The 24,546-nt window shown below is 45.3% G+C and overlaps 1 protein-coding gene across 2 annotated transcripts; it reads right to left on the bottom strand.

Annotated features, from left to right (window-relative positions):
- On the bottom strand, positions 1-23,747 carry GDNF (glial cell derived neurotrophic factor). Of its 2 annotated transcripts, XM_050943845.1 has the most exons (3): positions 23,641-23,747; positions 19,202-19,399; positions 1-820 (listed from the first exon to the last, which is right to left on the bottom strand). In XM_050943845.1, the coding sequence occupies exons 2-3, from the start codon at positions 19,371-19,373 to the stop codon at positions 336-338; spliced, it is 657 nt and encodes a 218-aa protein (XP_050799802.1). In that variant the 5' UTR covers positions 19,374-19,399; positions 23,641-23,747; the 3' UTR covers positions 1-335. The 2 variants fall into 2 exon arrangements, with proteins under 2 accessions (XP_050799802.1, XP_050799803.1); XM_050943846.1 differs by lacking the exon at positions 23,641-23,747 and having other exon boundaries at positions 19,202-19,404.
- Positions 23,748-24,546: the final 799 nt, after the last annotated feature.

Genomic DNA, 24,546 nt, shown 5'->3' on the forward strand with positions numbered 1-24,546 from the left:
TTGTGTTTTTAAGCACATTCCTAGCTGATTCAACTCTCATTGATAGTGTACCATGTCAAATGAAATAGTGATAGCAACCTCCACCCATCCATTCTGAAACTCCACCCCTGAGCTTTGATGCCTTTTATTTGCTTTCCTGTAGAAATTAAAAGTTCCAACTTTTCTGTCCTGTCCAGTTCTCTGTGCTGGATCTTGTCCTACCAGGCTCCCATGACATCTGTTTTCCTGCATCCTTGGTCCTCTTTCTCAGTTCTGAACAGACGTTTCCTTGGGAACCTTGGTTCTGTTCTTTGCATTGTAGTAGGAATGCAATATTGTAATAATCTCAAAAAAAATCAGACACATCCACATCTTTTAGCGGAATGTTTTTTCAATATATGGTAAACCAACTTATCGTCCAAAAATGAAAGGTCATCATCATAGGCAGTGGGTCTGCAGCAAGCTTGCCTCACTTTATCATTGACCAGCTTTTTCTTTCTGGTTAAATTTTTTAAAATTTTATCATATGTGGTCTCGGCTGCATCACAAGATCCACTGCAGTACCGGAAAATCAGCTCTTCTTTGGTTTCATATCCCAAATCCAAGTCAGTCACATTTAAATGTATTTCTGCTAAGACACAACCTCGATTTTTGCCCTTTTGACCTCGCCGTCCCTTTCTACTGGAATTCTCTGTATTAACAGCTGCATTTTGCCGACTTCTCTCTCGCTTAGAAAAAATTGGAGTTTGTTTATCTGGTGACCTTCTCAGTCTTTTTATAGTGGCTTGAATAAAGTCCACTACATTGTCAAATTGATCTGGATAATCCTCTGGCATGTTAGCTATTTGAAAAAGAAAGAGAGAACAGGTTTTGTTAGATGTGGATGGCCACTTTTATTTGTCTTAGACATTTTAAACAAAGTCCACTAGAACTTGACCAATATTATAACTCAACAAAATGTTAGGCCTATGGAAGCTATTCTATCAATTGTGTATTTCAAAAAGTATACACAGCAGGTCCAAAAACTGGGAAAGAAATATATGACAAGGTATAAATGTTAGATAAGCAGACTTACTGTAAAAGGGTCAAATAGACCTTCCTGGCCTACTGTAGATAAGGGCTCCCTCTGATTATCATTCTGATTAGAAAGACTAACAGTGGGTAAAGGATATGCTGCTGGAATTATGGTAATTGTAGAAAGGAGCTATCTGTAGTTAACTGGCTGGTCAAATTGAGTTACTGCTCCTGGCTAAATGCTTGCTTTTTGGTGCAGCTGAGGATGTTATTATTAGAGCTGGTTGAAAATTTTCACGTGGAACAGCTTCTGTCTGAGAATAAGGGCTGGTCTACACTAGGGGGGAAAATCGATCTTAGATACACAACTTCAGCTACGTGAATAATGTAGCTGAAGTCGAAGTATCTAAGATCGAATTACTCACCGTCCTCACAGCGCGGGATCAATGTCCGCGGCTCCTCCTGTCTATTCCGCAACTCCGTTCGGGTTGGTGGAGTTACGGAATCGATATAAGCACGTTCGGGGATCGATATATCGCGTCTAGATGAGACGCAATATATCGATCCCCGAGCAATCGATTGCTACCCGCCGATACGGCGGGTAGTGAAGACGTACCCTAAGTTGCCAACATTGAAACATTTCACAGGAATGTATCAATTTTAAAATTTTCATGGGAAATTATTGAAACATTTCATTTTGACTTTTATGTTCTGATATGCTATAATACAATATATCAAAATGAAACATTTTGATAGGCTGAAACTAAATATTTTAGGAATATTTTATTTCATGAAAAATTCTGTTATTTCAACTTTTCATACCAATTGGAAACAAAACCAATTTTGAAATTCTGGCATTTCCAGCGGGATAGAAATTCTGACTTTCAACAAGCTCAAGTTACTATGCTGTAAGTTTAACTAAGGCTACATCTACACTGCAGCCAGGATCAATGCTCTGAGATCGATCCACTGGCAGTCAATTTAGCAGGTTTAGTGAAGACCTGCCAAATTGACAGCAGATCGCTCTCAAGTCGACCCCCATACTCTACCCCTGACGAGAAGAGTAAGGTAAGTCTACGGGACAGCTTCTCCCTTTCACTCCCCGCAGTAACTCAACCTAAGGTACGTCAACTCCTGCTACGTTATTCACATTGCTGGAGTTGCATAGCATAGGTAGACATAGCCTCAGTGAAAGGGTGACTGGAGCCATTGTATGGGCATCATAAATAAATATAACACAGGAGTGAGAACTTTCTTGCCTCGTGCACAGTGCTAGAACTTTGGTCATTGAAGGCATGCATCCTTTGCAAGGATCAGAGGGAAGATATCTGTGGATTTGCCCCTCAACAGCTGGATGACATGCAGGATGATAGGGGATTGTGTAGACAAAGTCTTCACAGATGCCAGTACAGACTGCCACCTGTGAAGTTGCTTTCAGAGGGTCAGATCCTTAAACACATACACAGCTGTACACTTCCTTCTCCAACACTGAACCACACCGTCACCACCAAGATGGTCCAGTGTTTAGATGGGATCAGCTCATGGATGAAGCCCAGCTGGTTGAAGCTAAGGCTGAGCATGACAGAGGTGTTGCTTGTGGGCAGAGAAAAGCATTTTGAAGAGTTTGCAGCCACAGTGCAGTCTCCTTTGGTTGAAGATACACACCCACAACTGGTTTTAAGCATGCTCCTGAGTGCCTCACTGACCCGAGCTCTCACATAGCAGCATCTGTGAGTAATGCTTTCTACTGTCTCTAGTTGGCTAGGAGATTCCATCCTGTCCTGGCGAATAATGACTTGGGCTCAGTTATTCACACTTTATTCATCTCTTGGCTGGACTACAGCAATGCAATACATCTGGGCACAAAGACTTCAGCACTTAGGAAACTCCAACTAGTACAGAATGCTGCAGCACAACTCTTCCTCAACACAGGCTAGCACAAACACAGCAGACCTATCCTCCACTCTCCACACTGGCTCTCTACAGATTACTGAATCAAGTTCACGTTCTCAGTCCTTATCTTCAAGGTACTCGTTGACCTCGGCCCCAGGATATCTAACAGACTGTCTAAAGTGCCCAGATGAAGACCGTAGTTGAGAACTCCACTCCTGTGGCACAATGGAACTCACTACAATAAAGTAAAGCTCATCTGTGTAAGAGACAGAACCGTCTCTGGGGCCAGTCCAAGACTGTGGAATGAACTCCAGGAACTGAGGACCATCCAAATCTTACCACCTTTCTCTGTAAGTACAAAGTGCATTTCTTTGACCTGCCTTCTCTAACAGAAATACTTAGCAACATGTATATTTATATGTTTTTAAAACCCCTACCAAAACAAGAATTCCACTGCATACACTTCTCCCTTGGAGAGAGGGTGAAAGAACAAACATTAGGATGAAATTCAATAAAGACAAATGCAAAGTACCCCACTTAGGAAGGAAAGGGATCTGGGGGTCATAGTGGACTACAAGCTAGATATGAGTCAACAATGTAACCCTGTTGCAAAAAAAGCAAACATCATTCTGGGATGTATTAGCAGAAGTGTTGTAAGCAAGAGACGAGAAGTAATTCTTCAGCTGTACTCTGCACTGATTAGGCCTCAGCTGGAGTATTGTGTCCAGTTCTGGGCACCACATTTCAGGAAAGATGTGGACAAATTGGAGAAAGTCCAGAGAACAGCAAAAAAATGATTAAAAGTCTAGGAAACATGACCTATGAGAGAAGATTGAAAAAATTGGGTTTGTTTAGTCTGGAAAAGAGAAGACAGAGGAACATGATAAACAGTTTTCAAGTACATAAAAGGCTGTTACAAGGAGGAGGAAGGGAGACGAATTGTTCTTCTTAACTTCCGAGGATATGACAAGAAGCATTGGGCTTAAACTGCAGCAAGGGAGGTTTAGGTTTGACATCAGGAAAAACTTCCTGTCAGGGTGGTTAAGCACTGGAATAAATTGCCTAGGAAGGTTGTGGAAACCCCTTTCATTGGAAATTTTTAAGAGCAGGTTAGACAAACACCTGTCAGGGATGGTCTAGATAATTCTTAGTCCTGCCATGAGTGCAGACAACTGGACTAGATGATCTCTTGAGGTTTCTTCCAGTCCTACGATTCTGTTAGTTATGTTGCTTAATGCACTACTGGAAGGTGCTCAGATATTATGGTGTTGAATGAGGTACAAGAATTTATATAGAATAAAATAGAATAGAACATACATACACAGAGCCTGAGTAAAAGGGCTATGCATGGGGGAAATATGTGGGCATTTATGCTCTTAAAAATCCTCCTTCCAAGCTCAAAGTATGGTGTAGGGCTTCTGTGTATCTAGTTTGCAGTCTCACCTACAGTCTATATGCAGGAGAAAGGACCATCCAATTCAACAGGCCCTTGTATGTGAGGCTTGTGGTAATAGGATCAGCAGTGACGCGAACCCTGCAAGTTAAAAAATGATGACTCTAAAAATCATGAAACTGACTTAAAAATCATGAGATTTATTTTATTTTTACATCAAATTTGAGGCCTGTTTTCTGATTTTTGAACTTATGGTGGGAATCACTTGTGTGTATGCATGTGCACAGCATGTACATTTTATTGAACTTACCCTGAAACACAAAAATAAACACAAGGGGGGGTGAACATATCCCACTTCCCTTTACTGCTGACTGCTGGAGGGCCTCATCCCACCTCTCCCTGGGCAGGCTCCCCTAAACCTTCTCTGCTCCTGCCCTGGGAACTTTCAGTAGCTCTTTACCCTGGACACTATCCCCTTCTCTCTTCTCTCCACTCAGGTGCTGCCCTGACTAGCTCCCACCCACTCAGCAACTTCCATCCAATGAGTTCAATCCCCTGCCTGCTCGGTCCCTCCTCTGGACATGTGCCTGCCCAGCTGCCCCCACCCTCAGCACCGCCCCAGGACAATGTCCCTTCCTCTCTCCTAGCCCCACATAAGGCGCCCGATGCAGTGGATGGACTGTAGAGTGCAGCATTTCATAGCGGAGTGAAAGGGGCAGGGAGCAAGTGCTGCCCCATGAGCACTCTCCCTGCAGCTTCTCCTGCCCACATGGGCTACTGCTTCTCAGCTCTGCCTAGGCAGAGCATCCTCTGTTGGAGGCAGCTGGAACTGCAGTCCAACTCATGCAGCTAGGGCTGCCAACAGCCGTATTAGTGAGTGACGCTAAAGCTGCAGCATCAGTCCTGAGTTGGATGCCCAAAAATCATAAGAATGGCTTAAAAATCATAAGCGTTGGGTTCATTTTATTTGCCTTTTGTTTTTTTTGAGTCTTTGAGGTACACTCAGGCAATGCTTTTACCACAACCATTAGGGTAAGTTTTAGAAATATACTTTAAAAAAAATGAAACCTGAGATTTTCATCTAATCACTTGTCTTCAGGAACTGGGGCTTTAACATATTCATCAGATATCATGAGACTCATGATAAAGTTGTAAGAGTTGGCAACACTGATAGCTACACATTCCCTCAGCCAAACAACAATGGCTCCACTCATTTTCCTATGTAGAAAGCCACCAAAGAGTTCTGCTCCATGGCTCTCCGAGGATCATCATGTTCTCTGGACAAGTTCTCCACTACATTCCCCAAGTCTGCATTTCCAGTCGATTCAAGGCATTGACTGCCAGAGAGCATTGTATTTGGCGATGAGCCCCTTTTAAGAAACAATTTATACTGCATACAAGAAGAATTTATAAATAAAGTAGGTCCAAATGTCATTTTGGAACAGCAGACTCCAACACGGCCATGTTCCAAAGAAGACAGAAACTAAATTGCCCCATCTGTCTTTAATGGGAAACTATCAGAGCAAATCTGGCACAAAATTTAGGTTTTATAAAGCTAATCTTTTAATTCCACTGTCAACAGATTTTTTTGAAAAAATTCTCCTGCAGTGGTGACAATCCTGACAAGAGTATTAAGTACAAGAAACCCACAACGCAAAAGTGACCAGAAATTGATTTCATTGGGAGAAGCTGGATGTTCAGCACTTTTGAAAATCTGATCACTTATTTATGTAGGAGCCTAACTTCGGTGCTCACTTTTGAAAATCTTGGCCATCACGTTTTAGAGAAAAGGCTTAAATCCCACTTATTGCAAAATAGTTATCTGTAAAAGATGCCTTTTCACTAAAATGCAATTTTGAATGGAAACAATTTTTTCTGGTCCATGCAATTATTTTAGGAAACGAATAATTTTATATACTTATCTACAATAGAACCTCAGGGCAGGTCTTCACTACCTGCTGCATTGGTGGGTAGTGATCGATCTATCGGGGGTCAATTTATCGCATCTATTGTAAACACGATAAAATCGATCCCTGGTCACGCTCCCCGTCGACTCTGGAACTCCAGCTCATGAAAGGCAGAAGTGGAGTCGATGGAGAAGCGGCAGCAGTCGACTCACTGCCGTCCTCACGGCCAGGTAAGTTGACCTAAGATACGCCAACTTCAGCTACGCAACTTAGGTTGACACCCCCCTCCCTCCCTGCTAGCGTAAACCAGGGCTCAGAGTTATGAACACCTTCGGAATGGAGGTTGTTCGTAGCTCTGAAATGTTTGTAACTCTGAACAAAACATGGTCCAAAAGTTCACAACTGAACATTGACTTAATACAGCTTTGAAACTTTACTATGCAGAAGAAAAATGCTGCTTTCCCTTTATTTTTAGTAGTTTACATTTAACACCATACAGTACTGTATCTGTTTGGTTGGGAGTTTTTTAGTCTCTATTGCTTCCTTATTGTGTACTTCCAGGTGTGTGACTGATTGGTCAGTTAGTAATTCTGGTGTCTGTAACTCTGAGGTTCTACTGTACATAATTTTTTACTTTCTATGTTAACTCGCATTGTGCGTAGCTCTTTAATGTATCTTAAATGGTTGTTATGTTACCATGTCTAAACACCAAACACCATTTACATTATGACCCCCAAAGTTCAGGGGGTTTGATTCAGCCCATTATAATGATAGGGGTTATTTGCAAATTTCAGATCCAGACATGGATTTGGCTCTAAAGCTTCTTCTACCAAAATAAGGTCCAAAGTTTTAGTTCAGGACCCTCTCAACTTAAACTCTACTTTCATTTTGACCATGGTGAGCCCGAGAGGGTCCGGTTGTTCTCCCATTAGCCTCTCTAACATTTTGATCATTCTGTTGCATACATTTATAAGCTAGAAAGAAATGGGTTGTGAAGGGGAAAAAAAAGACTCATTTAGAAATATTTTTCAGTAATAAGTCTATCAAACAGAAATTGGAGAACTGAATCCCTGGAAATAAACTAACCTATCTATGTGGAAAAGTTATCAGGATTTAAACAATTAAAATAACACCAGTCTGAAGACTGACTTTGCTTTTATGCTTTGCATGAAAATGTGTGGGGTAAGAGGTGACAGAAACATGTCAGTCGTATTCATTAAAAAATATAACATCAAAGATGCCAAGGTCAACTTGTCTTTAAATGATTAATACTGTTCTAGTTCATTACCTTATTCACTGACTTGCCAGCTCACAAAGAGACATTACATTCTTTCCTGTAACGTAGAATTCCCATAGAAACTGACACTGTCATTGGTGTCACCTGTCTCTCATCAAGGTGAAGTGTTAAATATCCTGATGCATCTGACTCCTAGGCCTTTTAATGTCAGATACAATGAGCCAGTATTAGAAAAAGTACTGAATTAAAATAGCTTTTGTAATTTTTCCTTTTGTGGTTACAAAGATTTTCTCTTTATAGTTCACTAGTTTGAAGGCCTATCATATGCCAGGGTATGATCAATAAATCAGTTGATAGTTATCGCTAATCTGCCTATTGATTCATATTTTTTAGTTTGTGTTCAGCCTTTCACAGGGTTTTCATTTGTTTCCTGTTATCTTTCTACCTCCTCAGCTGTGCTTCTCAGTTCACAGTAGTTGCGACAACTTCTGAGAAAATCAGATTCCATCTGTTTCCAGTAAAAGAAGGAAACTAGGGCAGCAGTTCTCCAACTGTGGGTTGGGACCTCATTTTAATTGGGTCACCAGGGCCAGCATTAGAATTGCTGGAACCCATGGCTGAAGCTGAAGCCCAAGCTCCACCCCCACCCAGGGTAGCAGGGCTCAAGCTCTGACCCCCTCTTTCCCCCCATCTGGGGCAGCAGGGCTCGGGCTCTGGTCCCCTCTCCTCCCCCCCATCTGGGGCAGCAGGGCTCGGGCTCTGGTCCCCTCCCCCCCCATCTGGGGCAGCAGGGCTCGGGCTCTGGTCCCCTCTCCCCCCCCCATCTGGGGCAGCAGGGCTCGGGCTCTGGTCCCCTCTCCCCCCCCCATCTGGGGCAGCAGGGCTCGGGCTCTGGTCCCCTCTCCTCCCCCCCATCTGGGGCAGCAGGGCTCGGGCTCTGGTCTCCTCTCCCCCACCCCCATCTGGGGCAGCAGGGCTCGGGCTCTGGTCCCCTCTCCCCCCCCTATCTGGGGCAGCAGGGCTCGGGCTCTGGTCCCCTCTCTCCCCACCTGGAGCAGCAGGACTCGGGTTCTGTCCCCCCACCTGGGGTCATGTAGTATCTTTGTTGTCAGTAGGGGGTCATGGTGCAGTGAAGTTTGGGAACTCCTGAACTAGGGCCTTGTCTACACTACCAGGGAAAGTTGACCTAAGTTACGCTACTCGAGCTACATGAATAATATAGCTGGAATTGACATAGCTTCGGTTGACTTACTACGGTGTCTGTATCACGCTGCGTTGGTGAAGACGCTCCCCCGTTGACTTACCTTGTTCTTCTTCTTCTGGTGCAGTACCAGAGTTGACTGGAGAGTACTCTGTGGTTGGTTTAACGGGCCTTCACTAGACCCACTAAATCAACCCCCATTGCATCGATGGCAGCAGCATCCACCCCCGGTAAGTATAGACATGGCCAAAGAGAAGTGACAGAATAATCCTATTTGCTAAACTTCACTTGCTGTCATCTATGGCTGTGTTAGGGGAAAACATGCTAAGGAGAGTTGGGTAAAGTAGATACAAACTTATTCAAGGTGAGAGGTCTACAGTAGAGGACTTCTCAGGCCTAATTTTGAGGCCTGACGCAGACCCAAACTGGACTCAATCCCACGCAACCCAACCCAAGCACAAGAAGGTAGAGTAGTTTTCCGACCCAACCATGAATCTGATTCAGTACTGATGCCACCTCCTGTCCACAGGTTTGGTGCAGCAGCAGCCCCACATGTGCTGTATGTGCACTACAGAGTGGTGCTGAGATTTCTCTGGCATGGTCACTCTGCAACATAGGATGGCAGGAGCGAGGCTCATACACAGGCAGGAAGTGGAGAGCCAACCTACCCCAACCTGAGCCTGAGAGAATCCAGTTGTTTTCCCACCCACTCTGACCCAGACCTGGGTCCCATCAGTTTAGGTGAGTTTGTAGGGCTCTAATCTTTGTGAGTTGGCTTACCAGTTGATCGCTAGCTGGCCAATCTGAGTGACTAATAGTGTTCAAACTGAAGCCATTCATAAAATCTCCATTGACTTCAGTAAGAGCAAAATTGAGCCCTGTGAGAGAAGACCCTGTTTTGACAGCTGCAGATCCTACGTTTGATAGTGGTATATGATATGATTAGTCCAAGCAGCAAGAATACTTTTGTTGGATAGCTAGATTTTTCTTCTCTCTTCTTCATCAAACAAACAGAAATTGGAGGACATCTTTGCGGACACAAGAAGCAGTACAGTGTCACCATTCATTTTTGTCCAGGACTTGTTTCTTCATTAAGTCCAGCTGAGTCATATTCCTGCATAAAATGTTTCTCCATCTAGTCGGTGGTTGGCCTCTAGATCAGATTGTATTTGCATTATTTTCTTTGGCATCCTATCATCTGTTTGTCTTCTGCAGTGTTCTCACCATCATAATCTTTCTCAATTGTCACTAATCCCATTGTCACGCACTGAGGTGTGGGTGGTGTGTCTTAGAGGTTGGAACAAAATCTATTGGGCAGAACTGGACTTGTGGTCAGGAGACAATCTAGTGATTAGAGACAGGAGTTCAGAAGGAGGCAGGGACTAGGGCTGGAAGCAGGTCTGGCGCAGCTACAGGTATGGAACGCATTGAAAAGTCATTGTGCTGCTGTTCCTACAAGGCTTAAATGGTGATCTGTTGGCTCTTTTGTCCATCCAGGGAGCACAGTCACATGGTGAGCAGCAGAGCTCATGTGGTTGCCAAGCAACCAAGCCCAGAGGCAGCTGAGTACCTGACATCCATACCCTGACTTCACATCTTACTCTCCTTCTAACTTCTTCATTGGTCTTAACATTATTTCACCTTACACTTGTCATCTTCCAAAGAACTCTCATCTCTACTGCCTTCAGCCTTCTGATGTTTTTTTCCTTTTAATGCAGCTACCTCCATACGGTAAACTAATACTGTTAGTACACCAGTTTTATAAATTTTCACTTTTGGTACTAAATGTAATGTTTTTATCAGTCCATAATTTCATCAATTTCTGTGCATCAGCTTCTATGCAGCACTTGTATCTAAAGCACATCTTCTTTTAATTTCATTCTTGATGGAACCATCAGCATTGATCAAGTTTCCTAAGTACACATAACATTTTACTTGTTCTGTGACTTCACTGGCTGCTGCATTTCAACAATTCTTCTATTGTCCCTTTTCCAAGATACAACCACTTTGAATCCTTGGCATATATTGTAAGTCAAAGTCGATTACACCAATTTTTCAAAATAGAGTATCATCATTAATTCAAATGTTTCTGCCAATTGTACAATGTTATCTACATAAACTAAAGAGCTTAACTCTAGATTACCCAGTGTCACACCATCCAAATCACCTATCATTCTTAATGTCCAGTTTAAGAAATGATGAAAACAAAGGTGAATTCTTGTCCCCTTGCTTTGACTTGAACCAATTGCTTAATTTTCCACTAGTTCTTATGGTTCTATAGGAATCTTTGTACATAACTTTTATAATTGCAGTTATCCTATCTGGAATGCTACATGATTTTACTACTTTCCATAATGCTTCCCTCCAAGCTGAATCAAATGCCTTTGTGAAGTCAATGAAAACAACAAATGTCTTTAATCCCCATTCTCACTTTTTTCCATTAACTATCAGACTGTGACTATCTGATTAATGCAACTGCAGCCTGGTCTGAAGCCATGTGGTGCTTACTGCTGCCCCTAAAATTGGTCATAATCTGTTGACAATTATTTACATCATGATTTTTCCCCAATATTGATGAGCTTACAGCATAGCATAAAGTGATGAAGAAATCACAAAGATTGGATAAGCACAAGTTCTGGAGAGAAGGCGCTCAGCAACTACAGGAAGCATCAAGAAAACAAGATATGAAAATGATATACAATAAAGTTAAATCGTATGGAAATACAATCAGGCCAATGATGCTAGCAGGAAGAGATGCTAATTTGTTGAACTGACAACAAATTCTGAAGTGGAGCTGAAAGTATGGAAGGAGCATTTTTGACAAAGTGCTGAACCTTGTATTAATTCAGATGCAAGCATTCTGGACATCTAGATAATAGATAAACAGATAAACAGTGTATAAGGCCATATGGTGGATATTACCACCGAACCACTATCAGACCAAGAAATAGAAAGAGCAGTGGAACAGTTAAAAATGGGAAAGCTGCAGGATAGACGATATAACAGCTAAGCTGCTAAAAGTCAACAGGACAAGTGCTATCAAAGCATTAGGAAAAATATACAAGAAGGTATGGGAGCATTATCAAATATCTAATAGCAATAGTTGTACCAGTTTTGAAGAAAGTACATACTGGCAATCCAAATAAGTATAGATACACAGATTTCTATTAAGGCTTATAGTATGGAAAAGTGTTACTTTTAACTAATTATAATGTGACAGTTTTTCAGAAAAAGCATTATTACCTGTATTTATTTTAATACATCTATTGTGGTAGCACCTAGAGGCCACATCTGAAATCAAGGCCCCACTGTGCTAGGTACTATACTAAGAGACCATCTCTTCCCTTCAGAGCTTACAATGTAAATAGACAAGACAGGCAAACAGTGAGAGAAGAAATAGAGATGAGGTGACCTGCCCTACGTCACACAGCAGGTCAGTGACAGAGCTGGGAACAGAACCCCAGTCCATTGCCACAGGATACTGTGCTAGGTGGACCTTTGGTCTGACCCAGTATGGCCGTTGTTATGTCTTGACCCCTGGACCATTCCTCCTCTCTAAACCATTGTATTGTTCTAAAACAAGTATGGGCAGGGCTGCCCAGAGGAGTCAGGGAGTCTAGGGCAAAGAGGGGGAGCTGTGGTGCTTGTACTCACCCAGCGGCAGTCTGGGTCTTTGGCTGCATTTCAGCGGGGGGGGGGGGCCCTTCAGTCGCTCCATGTCTTCAGCAACACTGAAGAGCCCCCCACTGTCGAAATGCCGCTGAAGACCCGGACCGCCGCCGGGCCAGCGCTCATGGGCATTGTGGTGGCAGGGGGCCCTTCAGTCGCTCCGCATCTTCGGCAGCACTGAATGGCCCCCCCGCCGCCAAAGACCTGAACCGCTGCCGGGCCAGGGCTCATGGGGCCCTGTGGGGCCCAGGGCCTGGGGCAAATTGCCCCACTTGCCCCTCCCCCCCAGGTGGCCCTGAGTATGGGAATCTGTATCACTGAAGTACATGTCCAGTATCAGGCAGGTTCACATATCTGTGAGCTGAATATTCTGTTTATGACAATTTTTATATCAATCTCATCACTATAGTATCTGAGAACCTTTATTACTCTAGGAGTACCTGAAACCTATGAGCCTCTTGCTATTAGTCAGCACTCATAGCAATGAGCATGTAGCCAGCTAACAGACACAGTTCTGAGATTTCTGGGAAAGTAGTCTGTGATGGCCATACAAAGAAATTCCATCTTGGATTTCTGGTACAAAAATCCTCCAGCAGTTCAGCTCTCAAGTAATGTCATCAAATCCCTCACTAGAGTGACCTGGCTGCCAATCTACTACTATTCACATATTCAAGGTGAAAAAAAAAAAGAATTATCTCCCCAATTAAATTACATACTATCTAGTCAATATCAATCAAATACATTCTGACCTAGGAGTATATGCTCTGGCTTTGCAGGCTGCTCCTGGAGCAGTACACCACCATACTCCCCCATGTACAGGGCTTGTGGCAAAGCCATGATTGAATCCTGACTATGTGAATCTCAGCCGATTTCAGTGATGGTTTTGCATTATGAATAATACATGTTTTTCTGTGATGCTCTTTTACTTTCTAAATTTCAGCATTTTTACAGTTTGTCTGGATAATGAACATACTATTAGCATGAATGTTTCTCAGTATGAAAACGGTTAGCATACAAGCTGATAATGTTTTCATACTATTACAATAAATAGTGCCTAGCACTAAAACAGGTGCCACATGTTCTACTGCAGGGCATCCCAAACTGTGATCTGTGGACCACTGGTAGCCCATGGAGCACTTGATAGTGGTCTGCAGAGAGGTGTCTGTTCACAGGATGGGCTCTTATCCTTTCCCAGATTCCACACGATATTAAAATATGGCCAAACATACAGACCTAATATAACTTTTCCAGCTAGGCAATTGCTGTCATTAGAGAGTTGTTACATGATTGTGAATGGGAGCGGAGGTGGTCCTCACATTTATCAATGGGAGGGAATGTGGTATATGCCATTTGTGAATCAGAGGGGATATGTCCACAAGAAAATCTCTCTGTTAAGACATGGACTGCATTATGAAAAGATTTCGGAATCCCTGCTGTTCTGCAGCTATGCCCAGATTCAGCAAAGCATTTAACAAGTGTTCATCTTTAAACACATGCTTAAATCCATCCCTATTCATCACAGCACTGATGCATGTTCTTAAATCCCATTGATTTCAAAGAAATGTAATTACAGTCTTAAAGTTAAGTACATGTTTAGGTGTTGTGCTGAAAAGTAGGATAATTAAGCAAATGCTTAAGCTGAGTTGAGGTGGGACCTTATACCCTTCTAAAAAATCTTTGCTGAAATTTGTAACAAAATCTATCATTGCATAGTTCATTTTCATTCTTTTACCTTAAAACATGCTAAGTTTCCTGTAACATTTTATGTGCAACTGAATATCCTGTATGAACCTGTCTCATGTTTACTTCTGTTTTCCATCTTTATAACTAGGGAATGGTGTCCATGTTTCATTGAAATCTTCCATTTTATTCTGCTTGCCATGTATCGCTTTTTTATTAGATGCATCTTTTACACCTAAGATGATCCATTCTAATCCCGTTACAGCTTTCCAGTGTCAAGGATTAACTGTTTTTGCCACCACTAAACATTTTGAAACCCACTCTATTTTAATGTCGGATAAAACTGAGGATTCATATAACTGCATTATTTAATATTACGATCTTACTGATTGCCATTAGGATATTATCTCAGAATTATGAGATTCCTGTGCAACTCTACATCTTTTTTAAGCAGATCTACCAGAGATTATTTCTGAATTCTGGTCTCTGCAGTCCTAATGGGGATCAAAACAGTTTACACAGTATTTTAAACTGCATCCATTTGAGGATCACACAGTAGTAGAGCCATATAACTTCTTTCCCATCTTTTGGTCCATGGTCATCTGGACAGCTGAATTCCAAGAATTACCTCTGAATATGCTTTAAGTAAATATATACTTTTAAAATATGCATAAGGAGAAAAATATATACTTGTATACTTATTTACTCTTGAAGGACTTGGTCATTTTAATGTTAACTCTTTGAGTGCCCTCCATGGGAATGTATTTATTAGACACTGTATTTGACACAGAATGGAATGATGGTGTATTAGGTATTGTACGTGTCTAACAAGTGGTATATAGAATAAAGTCTATTTAGTCAGAACATATCATTTGTTTAGCACTAACAATGTGTTCATCTCTATATAGCATCAAAATATAAAGACAAGTCTTACCCTGAAGTGCTTGCATTCCAATATTATATCCTGGCTATTCTACATTTCCTCTGTATTTCTAATATAGTAAATAAAAAACACTCCAGCTCACAGGCACTGACTTTTGTTTTTGCAGGTGGGTACTTCTCTCCGCCCCCTCTTCCCCGTGCAAATGGCAGGCAGGGCCTTGGAGGGACAGGCCAAGCTAGGGTGGGGCCTCGGAACAGAGCGGGGATGTGGCATCACAGTCTGGCCACTGGGGCCCACAAAATATTAATCTAGCCCTGCAGGTGCTGATCCCCCCCCTACTTTTTCACTAGGTACTTGAGTCCTGGAGCACCTACGGAGGCAGTGCCTATGCTCCAGCTAAAGATGTTAAATGACCTAACACTAAATTATTTTTTAAAAAGAAACACATAACAAATCACTATTCAACAATCAAATCACTGTGCCTCAGGTACTGCAATTTATAAGAACATCTTCTGCCTCTTTACAGAGAGAAGCTCCTACAATGGTTTTTTGTGTGTTTTTTTTTTTTTAAGTACACAGCTAGATCTTACACTGTGCTCCCCCCGTGCCAGTGATCACATTGTAGGTAATGGCCTATGTGACTTGGGATCCCATTCACCCTACAGTTACAACCATGTTGGGGTACCCAGTTACAAAATATATATGCCTAGCACTAGGTTTGCTTTCACAGGTAGGGTCAAACAACATAACCATAATTTGACCACATCTTGTATCCACTTATTGGCATAGTTCTATTTATAATGTGTTTTGTGTTCACACAGTACATAGTATCTATAGAAGCTAATTGTGTGCCACTCTTGCTCATACAGGATCCTTGATCATGCCTATATAACAGGATAGCTTCCTCTTAGTCGCTATAACAAAATATCCCACACTGCATTGCCCTATGTATTGCGTGTGCCATATGCATATGTCTCCAGCAATTCTATCCCCCCGTCACAAACTATCCCATATGGCTCTGCTGGTTACATAATCAAGAAGCAGGGGGCTGATTTAAAATGCTCTGCAATTAGGGCAGGCTACATTGAGCAAGCTGGTGTCTATTTTAATCATATGGCTGAAGCCTGTGACTGCTGGTGCACATTCCTCTATGATCACTGATCTGAAATGGAGGGGTCATCACAGTACACCTGGTTAGAATGAGAGGTCAACACCTTGCTCATAATCTGGAGCAAGGGAAACTTTCAGGCCAATCTGAATTTGGTGCTACATAATCTTGTCATCTCAGAGCACTATCAGCACCTCTCAGAACACCTTGTGGAGAAAATGATGGATGAATTGAGGAAACATGAAGATGTGAAAGTCCTGGTGTAACTGATCTGACAACTCCAACTATGTATCAGGCCACTGCTGGACAAATACTCCTCCTTCTAGGGAGCTGAACAAGAGCCAGGCTAACCATTGCTCCTGCCACATATTGGATAGCTATGCATATTTCAGAGAGGAAAGGGAGGATGAAGAACCACAAAGAGGAGGAGAAGCCATTGATTCCCATTACAGGTAGTGTTCAACCCATTCTTTGTGTTGGGATGGTTGTGTGTCAGAGAGAGAGAGAGAGACACACACACACACATGCACTAAATGATGTGTGGAAGAGAATGGGACCAAAGTCACGAGAGCAGATTGAGGAAGATAACTGTGGAAGGGGAACCTGTTAAAAGGAACCTGAGTCTTGGATCTCTCTCTCTCGGTATTGTATTTGTATGAGCACCTTCCGCATAAAATCAATAGTGAATGGCGAAACCTCTAGTTGACTTTTTTTTTTTTTTGTTATTGCAATGGTGAAAATAGCTCTCAGTGAAATGGAAATACACCAGCATGCCCTCTGCCTACACACTAATGGCGTTCATCCCATCATGACTCAGATTCCCCCAGGCCCTGCTATCAAAATAAAGTCCCTGACTCAAATGTCAGTTAAAGTACTTTGAGTTCTGCCTACACCCTTTCTTATTATGGTGGAACCCAAACACCACTGTCGGCAGAAGTGGTGACACATCTTGGATATTGTTAGCTTATTAGGCCCTGTGTTTTCAGAATGGCATCCAGACGCCACACATTTTTAAAACAGAAACAGTAATAAAGTGAATCAAGGTATTTAACTAATTAGGCTGGAATATCAGCATATAGCCAACCAGCTCAGCAAACCCCTTGCTATTTATCAGGCTCACCAATGTAGCCAATACAGGAGTTTCTCTGAGCATGGATATTTCACCAGTCTTAGGAAAAGAACAAAAAAAAAAATGTTTGAGAGACTCACTTATCCAGCTTTAACCTCAGGGTGAGTAGCAATGCTCATCTTCCCTTTGCACCCAGGCCCATCTATCTGTGATTTCCATTGTAGGTTTGAATACTGCAGGAACATATTGCTCAGGTTTCTGCGGATAATTTCCCTAGTAGGAATATAGGAACTGACATACTGGAGCAGACCCTTCGTCCATCTCTGCTTGGCTCTACACTGGGCACATACTTCTGGAAGATGTTGCTCACTCATCCACCTGAAACACAAGGCCCACATGATGGACATCTCACTCCTTAGTCTACAAGATACCCAAACAACAATGAGAAGTTTAGTCTATTTCCAGTAGGAGGATAACCAGACCTAGTGGGTAAGTGATTAATGCTTCTGCTACCTGTCTGTCTCCTCTGCTTGCTATGGAACGGATCACTTAGGTGGAATAACATTTTCTAAAATGTCTTAATAGAGGGATTGGTGTTATAAAAAATAGTTCTAGGCCTCATTTGTAGGACCCAGAACAATGGAACACTGATATCTCACCACCCTGAACTGACAACTTGTCATCGTTGTAAAGTTACTAGTACAACTTTCTTCTTAATGCTTTTTTCTTCCTACAGAACTGAAACAGCTGCAGCCCAGAGTAGGGGAGACTGGCACAAATGCCAGCAAAGCAGATCCTGAGGTTTTGTGGAATCTTCCACTGCACATACACCCTCCTTTCCATGTACCACAATGCAGAAGACGATCACAGCATCATAAAGCCTCAGCAATCTGTGCAAGAAGAAGAAGAAAACTGGGAATGGAGTTCTTTTGGTCAACTTGCATCTGATGAGGGACTGAGACAGGATGTTGTCATTCATGGAACAGTGAGAAGGTCAGCTCAAAAGAGAGGAAAGTGAGGCCCAGGAAAGATTCCAATGGGAGGAAAATGAGAAAGAAGAGAGAAGATTAGAGGAGGAAGAAGCGGGAAGCCAGCACATCCCTCGGCCCACGCCACTTCCCGCAGCCCCCATTGGCCTGGAACAGTGAACTGTGGCCAGTGGGAGCTGCAATTGGCTGAACCTGCGGATGCTGCAAGTAAACAAACCGTCCCGGCCCACCAGCGGATTTCCTTCATGGGCTGCATGCCAAAGGTTGCCGATCCCTGAGCTATACCCTTGTACCATGTAAGTTACAGTATCTAAGCAGAGAAGAGAATTAGTTAAAGACAAAGTGGGCAGTCTCAATTCTGGGTCTTTGCTTTTATGGGTTTAAGACAAGGCCCTTCATGTTAATTGAATACTTCTAAGATTAATTTGTGTATGTTGCCACTGCTTACTGAGTCATATTAACACCAACTTTAAAGGAGCACCACTGTGTATTTAAAAATCACAGTGCTCTCTGAAAATGCTTTCCTTTGAGACCTTTTGTTATTTAGTTATTATTAATTATTATTATTATTATTATTATTTATTATTACCTAGAATTTAGATTGTAAACTGTCTCTTACTGTGGGCTGGTCTACAGCCAGGCTTACACTGATTTAACTGCATCAGTTTCCTAAAAGCCTTTTTTATTCCAGTGTAAGTCTGATGTGGACAATCTCACTTTGGAATAAATGGGGGGAATTAAATGAGGTCAGTAGCCTCCCTACTTGTTTGTGCAGTGTTTTGTAGGGTGGGCTCCCAATCTTGGCTGAGGGTTCTAGGTGCTACTGCCATACAAACAATACATAAGGAGATTTTTAGAACTGAAAAGGGATTAGTGGGGGAAAGAAGTGTTTCCTGTTTGGAATCAGTTCAGCAATTCCCACTCCTTTGCATGGATCTCTCACAGGGGAGCAACAAATAGAAAAACAGGTTTTAAACAAACCCTCCGGTACAACCAGGGATGGGGGCAGGTGTAGTAACTGCCCCTCAGTTAGAATGCCCCAGCCCCCGCCCGCCCCGCAGTTGTAGCCACACAGCTATGGGGCGCCCCGCGCAGCGAGCTCCCCGCGCTGGGGTCAGACACTGGAAAGCGGGTTTAGTAAGACAGACAGTGGTGACTATGAAGGGGAACGTTTCTTACAGTCACTTTGCACAGCATAGGGAGGCGGCAGGCTGATGGGGGAGTGATCGTCTTCAGGCCCCTCTACCACTGAAGGGGGCCTCTCGGGAGGCGTCTTACCGGCGGGCAGCGGGGATGTGGAGACCGTGCTGAGCAGCACCACGCAGACAGCCACAACATCCCATAACTTCATCTTAGATTTCCTTCCGACACAGGCCCCTGGCGAAGAGGAGACACAAGGTTAGCTCCGCGCTCGCTGCGCGCCCGTGGGGAGCTCGCTGTGCGCTGCGCTCCGGGCTCCCCCAGTGCCAGAGCCTGCGCCTGGGCTCCCGAGCTCCGGGGGGGGGGGGGTCTCAGAAGCCTTCGATGAAGCGCAGGTGCTGGAGTGAAACTGATCAGCTTCCCCCCGGGGGAAATGTTCGCTCCAGCCCAGCCTGCTGCTTTAATCCCATAACCGAGCAGTGCACAGACCAGGGGGGCCGCCAGGGCCCTAACCTCACCCCCAGTAGCCGGCCCTGCCAGCTGATATGATTCTTAAGGGGGGGGGTCACACAAACCCAACCCTCTGCTCGCCCGTTTCGCTCTGAAGCTCAGCCTAGGGTCTGCCCAGAAAACGCTGGGGCTGTTTGAGTCTCTTGGGGCCTTTTAATAAACCCAAAGGGTTTGGGGAGGGGCCGGGGCTCGTTACGAAACGCAGCAGCTCCTGGAGAGACGCTGCCCCCATTCCACGGATTCAGGCTCAGGAGCAGAGAAGGAACGTCTGACACGCTGCCTCCTTGCAATGGACAGGGCAGACGCCCGCGGGCTCGCTAAATGCCTGCCCTAGGACCCGTCCCCAAAGCCAAAACCCCAGTACCTGGCTGTGTGGAGGAGATTAGAAAGCAGGGGGGCGGCGGGATTAAGTTTAGCAGGCACTGAAATGTTCCTGATGATAATCACGCACTGGAAGGGGAGTAGGTGGAGGCCAGGAGCTCGAAAGTCGAACTCTTTCGGAGATACAAATCGTCGTGGCTCGTAATGGGAATCCGGGTTGGATTTAAGCGTATGTTTTAGAAAACCAGGCGCGTTGTAATTTAAATCCACAACACTGGCTTCTACATCAAAGAAGGGATTTGGCAACTTTCAGGCTTTTGATAGTAAAATATTATGGGCACCAGGAGGGGGTCAGGGGGCTGCTCCCAGAGATGTGAGAGAAATATGTTGTTGCTTTATTTACATCCACTCCAACCAGTTCTCCGCTTTTCGCAAACACCTAGGCCCGGGCAGATGCGTGTATTTTCCATCCTCCCTGGCTAGCAGATGTTAGCTTTTGCCAGTTTGTATTTTTGTCTTTGGAGAGGAAACTCGCTGAAACGGGTTTATTCGGATTCCGTTAACGTGGGGCCAGATCTGGCAAATCTTACTTTGACCTCTCTGCGGTCAGACTTTGCCTCAGTAGAGACAGTTGGATTTAGCCCTTACTAGCCAGGGATGTTGATTGTAATATAAATAAGAAATTAATGTAGCTTCCTGAAGCCCGTTTACAATTTGTCAGCTGTCATAAAAATATATTAAAACACAAACAACTTTAAAAAGCCTAAACAAGGCCCTTCCTCCTTTAATATTTGGGAGTAAAAGCAGCAAAGAATCCTGTAGCGCCTTATAGACTAACAGACGTTTTGGAGCATGAGCTTTCGTGGGTGAATACTCACTTCGTCGGATGCATGTAGTGGAAATTTCCACTACATGCATCCGACGAAGTGGGTATTCACCCACGAAAGCTCATGCTCCAAAACGTCTGTTAGTCTATAAGGCGCTACAGGATTCTTTGCTGCTTTTACAGATCCCGACTAACACGGCTAGCCCTCTGATACTTGAGAGTAAATAAGAGAAGGAGTAGGATCCAGATAGCTCCTCATGAGAGGATCACACTTTCTGTAATAAAGAGCTACATCTGTTGTGTTAAATCTATCAGCTCCAGGGCCATGGTACGTTTGAAAGCAAAGAGCCACCTAAAGCACGAGGGCCCCTACAGCTTTCACCCCCTTCCCCATGTAGCTGCAACCGATTTCCCTTCTGACTCAAGACGGGCACGTCTACAACCCATTCGAGTGTTTTCCTTTCTGCACGATGGGATTGTGGGGTTGTAACAACTGGACTTGCATTCTGCACTCAGATGCTTTGCACAGCAGGGTTTGGAATGGGGAATATTTAACACAGACAATTCCAATTCGCTCTCCCCCCCCTTAGGTAAAATCCCTCTTTCTGCTTCCAATACCAGAGCTGCCATCTCTGGTAGTATGAACGCATTAGCCCCAATCTCCCGTTCAGAACTGGGCTACCGTATCTGCGTCCCTCCTCGCCTCAGACATCCTCAGGGCATGAACAAGGCTTCCCAGTCCCGGCCTGTCCTGGGCAGCTCTTTGCGTCTTCTCTCTAATGCGGGAGTTTTATAGAGACTTTTGCAGGCTTCTAGCCTGGTCCCTTTGAAATATAGGGTAAATTTACAGTTGACTTTAGTGTGGGTCTAGAATGTCATCCTGCATTTCAGTGATTGCCCCGTCATTGTACATTAAAGAATTTCAGTAAAGATAGAGGCATCCGCACCAAACCGCATCTCCCGCTGAGCTTGCTCTAGAGGACAGAGCCATTCCTGAAGGTCTAAATTCAGCTCGCATTTTCTCTGCTATTTGCAAAATCCGTGTCATTTTCTTTGCATGCCTTTTTCAACACAAATCCTTCAGTGCGCTATTTCTTTTCTGTTTGTTTTTAAAAGAGAGAAGAAAACAGAAATTCAAAGCGATCATGAGCTTCCCTAAAACGATCCGAACGCGGAGAAGACATGTCAGCAAGGGGAGCGATTCTAGTTTCCCTACAGGGAGTTCAAGTGATGAGGGATGTTTGAAGAGTTTCCCCGAATGGAAAGGCACAAATGGGGCTGGGGCCGGTGGTGGATTAGTAACCTGCTCATTGCAATTGTGTGTTAGGACACACACGTTTCCGGCGCTAGAGGGCAGTGTAAACCGACCGCTTGAACTGCGATCGCTCGTTGTAGCCACCTATTAGGGGACGGAGAAGTTACTACGTTTGTGTAGCCCAGCATGATGTTTGGCGTGGGAAATTTGTATTTTTAGGCCACTCTTTCGAAAGCAACAGGAGTGAACGTGATCCCGCATGGATTGCTGGGGGAAAAAACTCTGCCACCAAGTTTCAGCCCTGTCTACGGGGTAGCAAAAATCATTCGTAAACGACAGCTAGGCATCCTGGGATGCAAAGCAGCAGAGAAGACTTGCGCGGTCTGTGCTAAACCACGTGGCCACGTCAACACCCCTCTTAATGTATACCGCGATTTCCAAAGTTTTGTTTCGCTCTTAACAGTTCCGCTCCATACTGAGTACATTGTCTGCAGAAAATGACCCGCGTTGGCGAAGTGCCGAGGAGCAAGCTATTGACTAATGTAACAAGCAGAGGTGGTAGCTGTCAGCTCTCTGGAAACATCCCTCACAGTGTGAGATAAATCACAGCAAGGAAACTCTTCCGTGCGTTTCCCGGTGCTATTTTCACGCCTGTGCACTATTTTAGACCCTGGCGGGGTATGGACCCTTAACGATTGTTGCTTGAAGGCGTGAAACGATTCCTGTTCGAAAGGTTTATTTGCACACGTTTTAGTTCGACCTCAGCAGCCGTTAGCGAGGTGCTGCGGAGCCCCCCGGGTTGCTGCTGCTGTCCTGGTAGCAGCATGGGAGGATGCTGGCATTTAGACGGCGTTGATTGCTGGGGCCCGATCCGTGGCTGAGTCCCTCCAGGATCGCTTACTCCGGTGTAAACACGTAGCCTCCAGCGGGGCGCACTCTCGCTCCCGGCTCTGGCAGGCCGGGAAGAGACGCTGCAGGCTGGCGAGGAAGACAAGGGCAGCGAGGGGTTCGCCGGCTCGTGTGCCTCAACTTCCTGCCGCAGCCACCAGAACCGCGGGCCCAGGCAGCGTGTCTGGCGGCCCCTAGCCCAGCGGGGAGCAAACGCCGGCTGCAGGAGGTGCTCGGAGCTGCCGCACTGGGCGTGGCTGGCGAGCAGCGCTGGGGAGACACCGGAGCCTCCATCCCCCAGTGTCAGCCCCAGCTCGGGGGCTCAGGAGAATCCTCACCGCTTGGAAAACGCCTGAAAAGGCAGAAATTCCTCCCTGGCCCCTCGCCGAGGGCAAGGGGAGCTTTAAACTCCCGGCGCCGGCTGCGGGCCGGGCACGGCGCCCAGGTGCGAGGACTGCAGGGAGCGGCGCAGATGTTTGCGTTGACCCAGGTGGCCTAGGCGGGCCTCTCTGGTTACTTCCCAGGATCCGAGGGGAAGAGAACATTAAACCTGTTTATTTCCCGTGGGTGCTCAGGTTCCTCCCTGTGCCCTCAAGAGCAGCGATCCAGAGCCTTAGCGCCCCCCCCTTCCCTGCAGCCGCCCCCAGCGCCTCGCCAAGGGCAGAAACGTCACCTTACCTTTGAGATGGGCTCGTCGGACCCAGCACGGACATTAACTCCAGGAAGCCGGGCCGGCCGCCAAGGGATGCATGTGGCTCAGCTCGGGGATCCTCCACGGGGGGCTGGGGGAAAGTTCACAATTCCGGATCAGGGGAAGGGGCTGCTGCCGCCGGCGCCGCTCCGTGTGCCTGCCCCCGCCGCCGCAGGTGCGCGGTCCCTGCGGAGAGCAGAGGCAGCGCCCGGTCCTCGCTGATCCTTGCCCTGCAGCCGAGTCCCAGCTCAGCAGCAGCCTGCGCCGCACGAAGCCCCGCCTGGCAGCGAGAACTGGCTCTGGATGCTGCGGCTGAGCTTCTGCCTGGAAATCTGAGCAAGACACCCCATCAACAACTGCGGGGAGTCAAATGAAGACATCAGGGCTCCCGGAACGCCAGCTGGGCCAGGGGGAACGGGGCACTCACGCATGCACGCGAGAAACAGCTGAGACGGGGAAATAGCAGCCTGCCGGAGAAGCAGAGGCTGGAGCTGAGATTTGTAAGCTAGCAGCCGCAGCAAGACTCCCTCCTCCAGAAAGGGTTCGCGTCACGTTGAAAGAGTAGATCCAAGAGGAACGTGTAGAGTAAGAGCGATCACTCCTGCAATCCAAACTTGGTGCGAGAGCATCCAGCTCCTCCGGACAGCAACCTGCGCGGGACCCTCTTTAATCCGGTGGGGTCAGAGCGCTTGGTGGGAGCGATCAGCTTTTGGGACCTGCCACTGGAGGGGTCGCACACGAGGGCAGATGTAGGCGCGCAGGCCAACATGCAAAGCAATCGATTTGCCAGGGTGAAGCAGCAATGGAGATGGATTTATAGGGCCCCTTCTGGTGACGTGCCCTCCGCTGCCTCCTCTGATTCGCTTTCGGATCTAAACACACGTTAGCCCCCA

The sequence above is a fragment of the Gopherus flavomarginatus genome, chromosome 3, assembly GCF_025201925.1.
Source record: "Gopherus flavomarginatus isolate rGopFla2 chromosome 3, rGopFla2.mat.asm, whole genome shotgun sequence".
NCBI lineage: Eukaryota > Metazoa > Chordata > Testudines > Testudinidae > Gopherus > Gopherus flavomarginatus.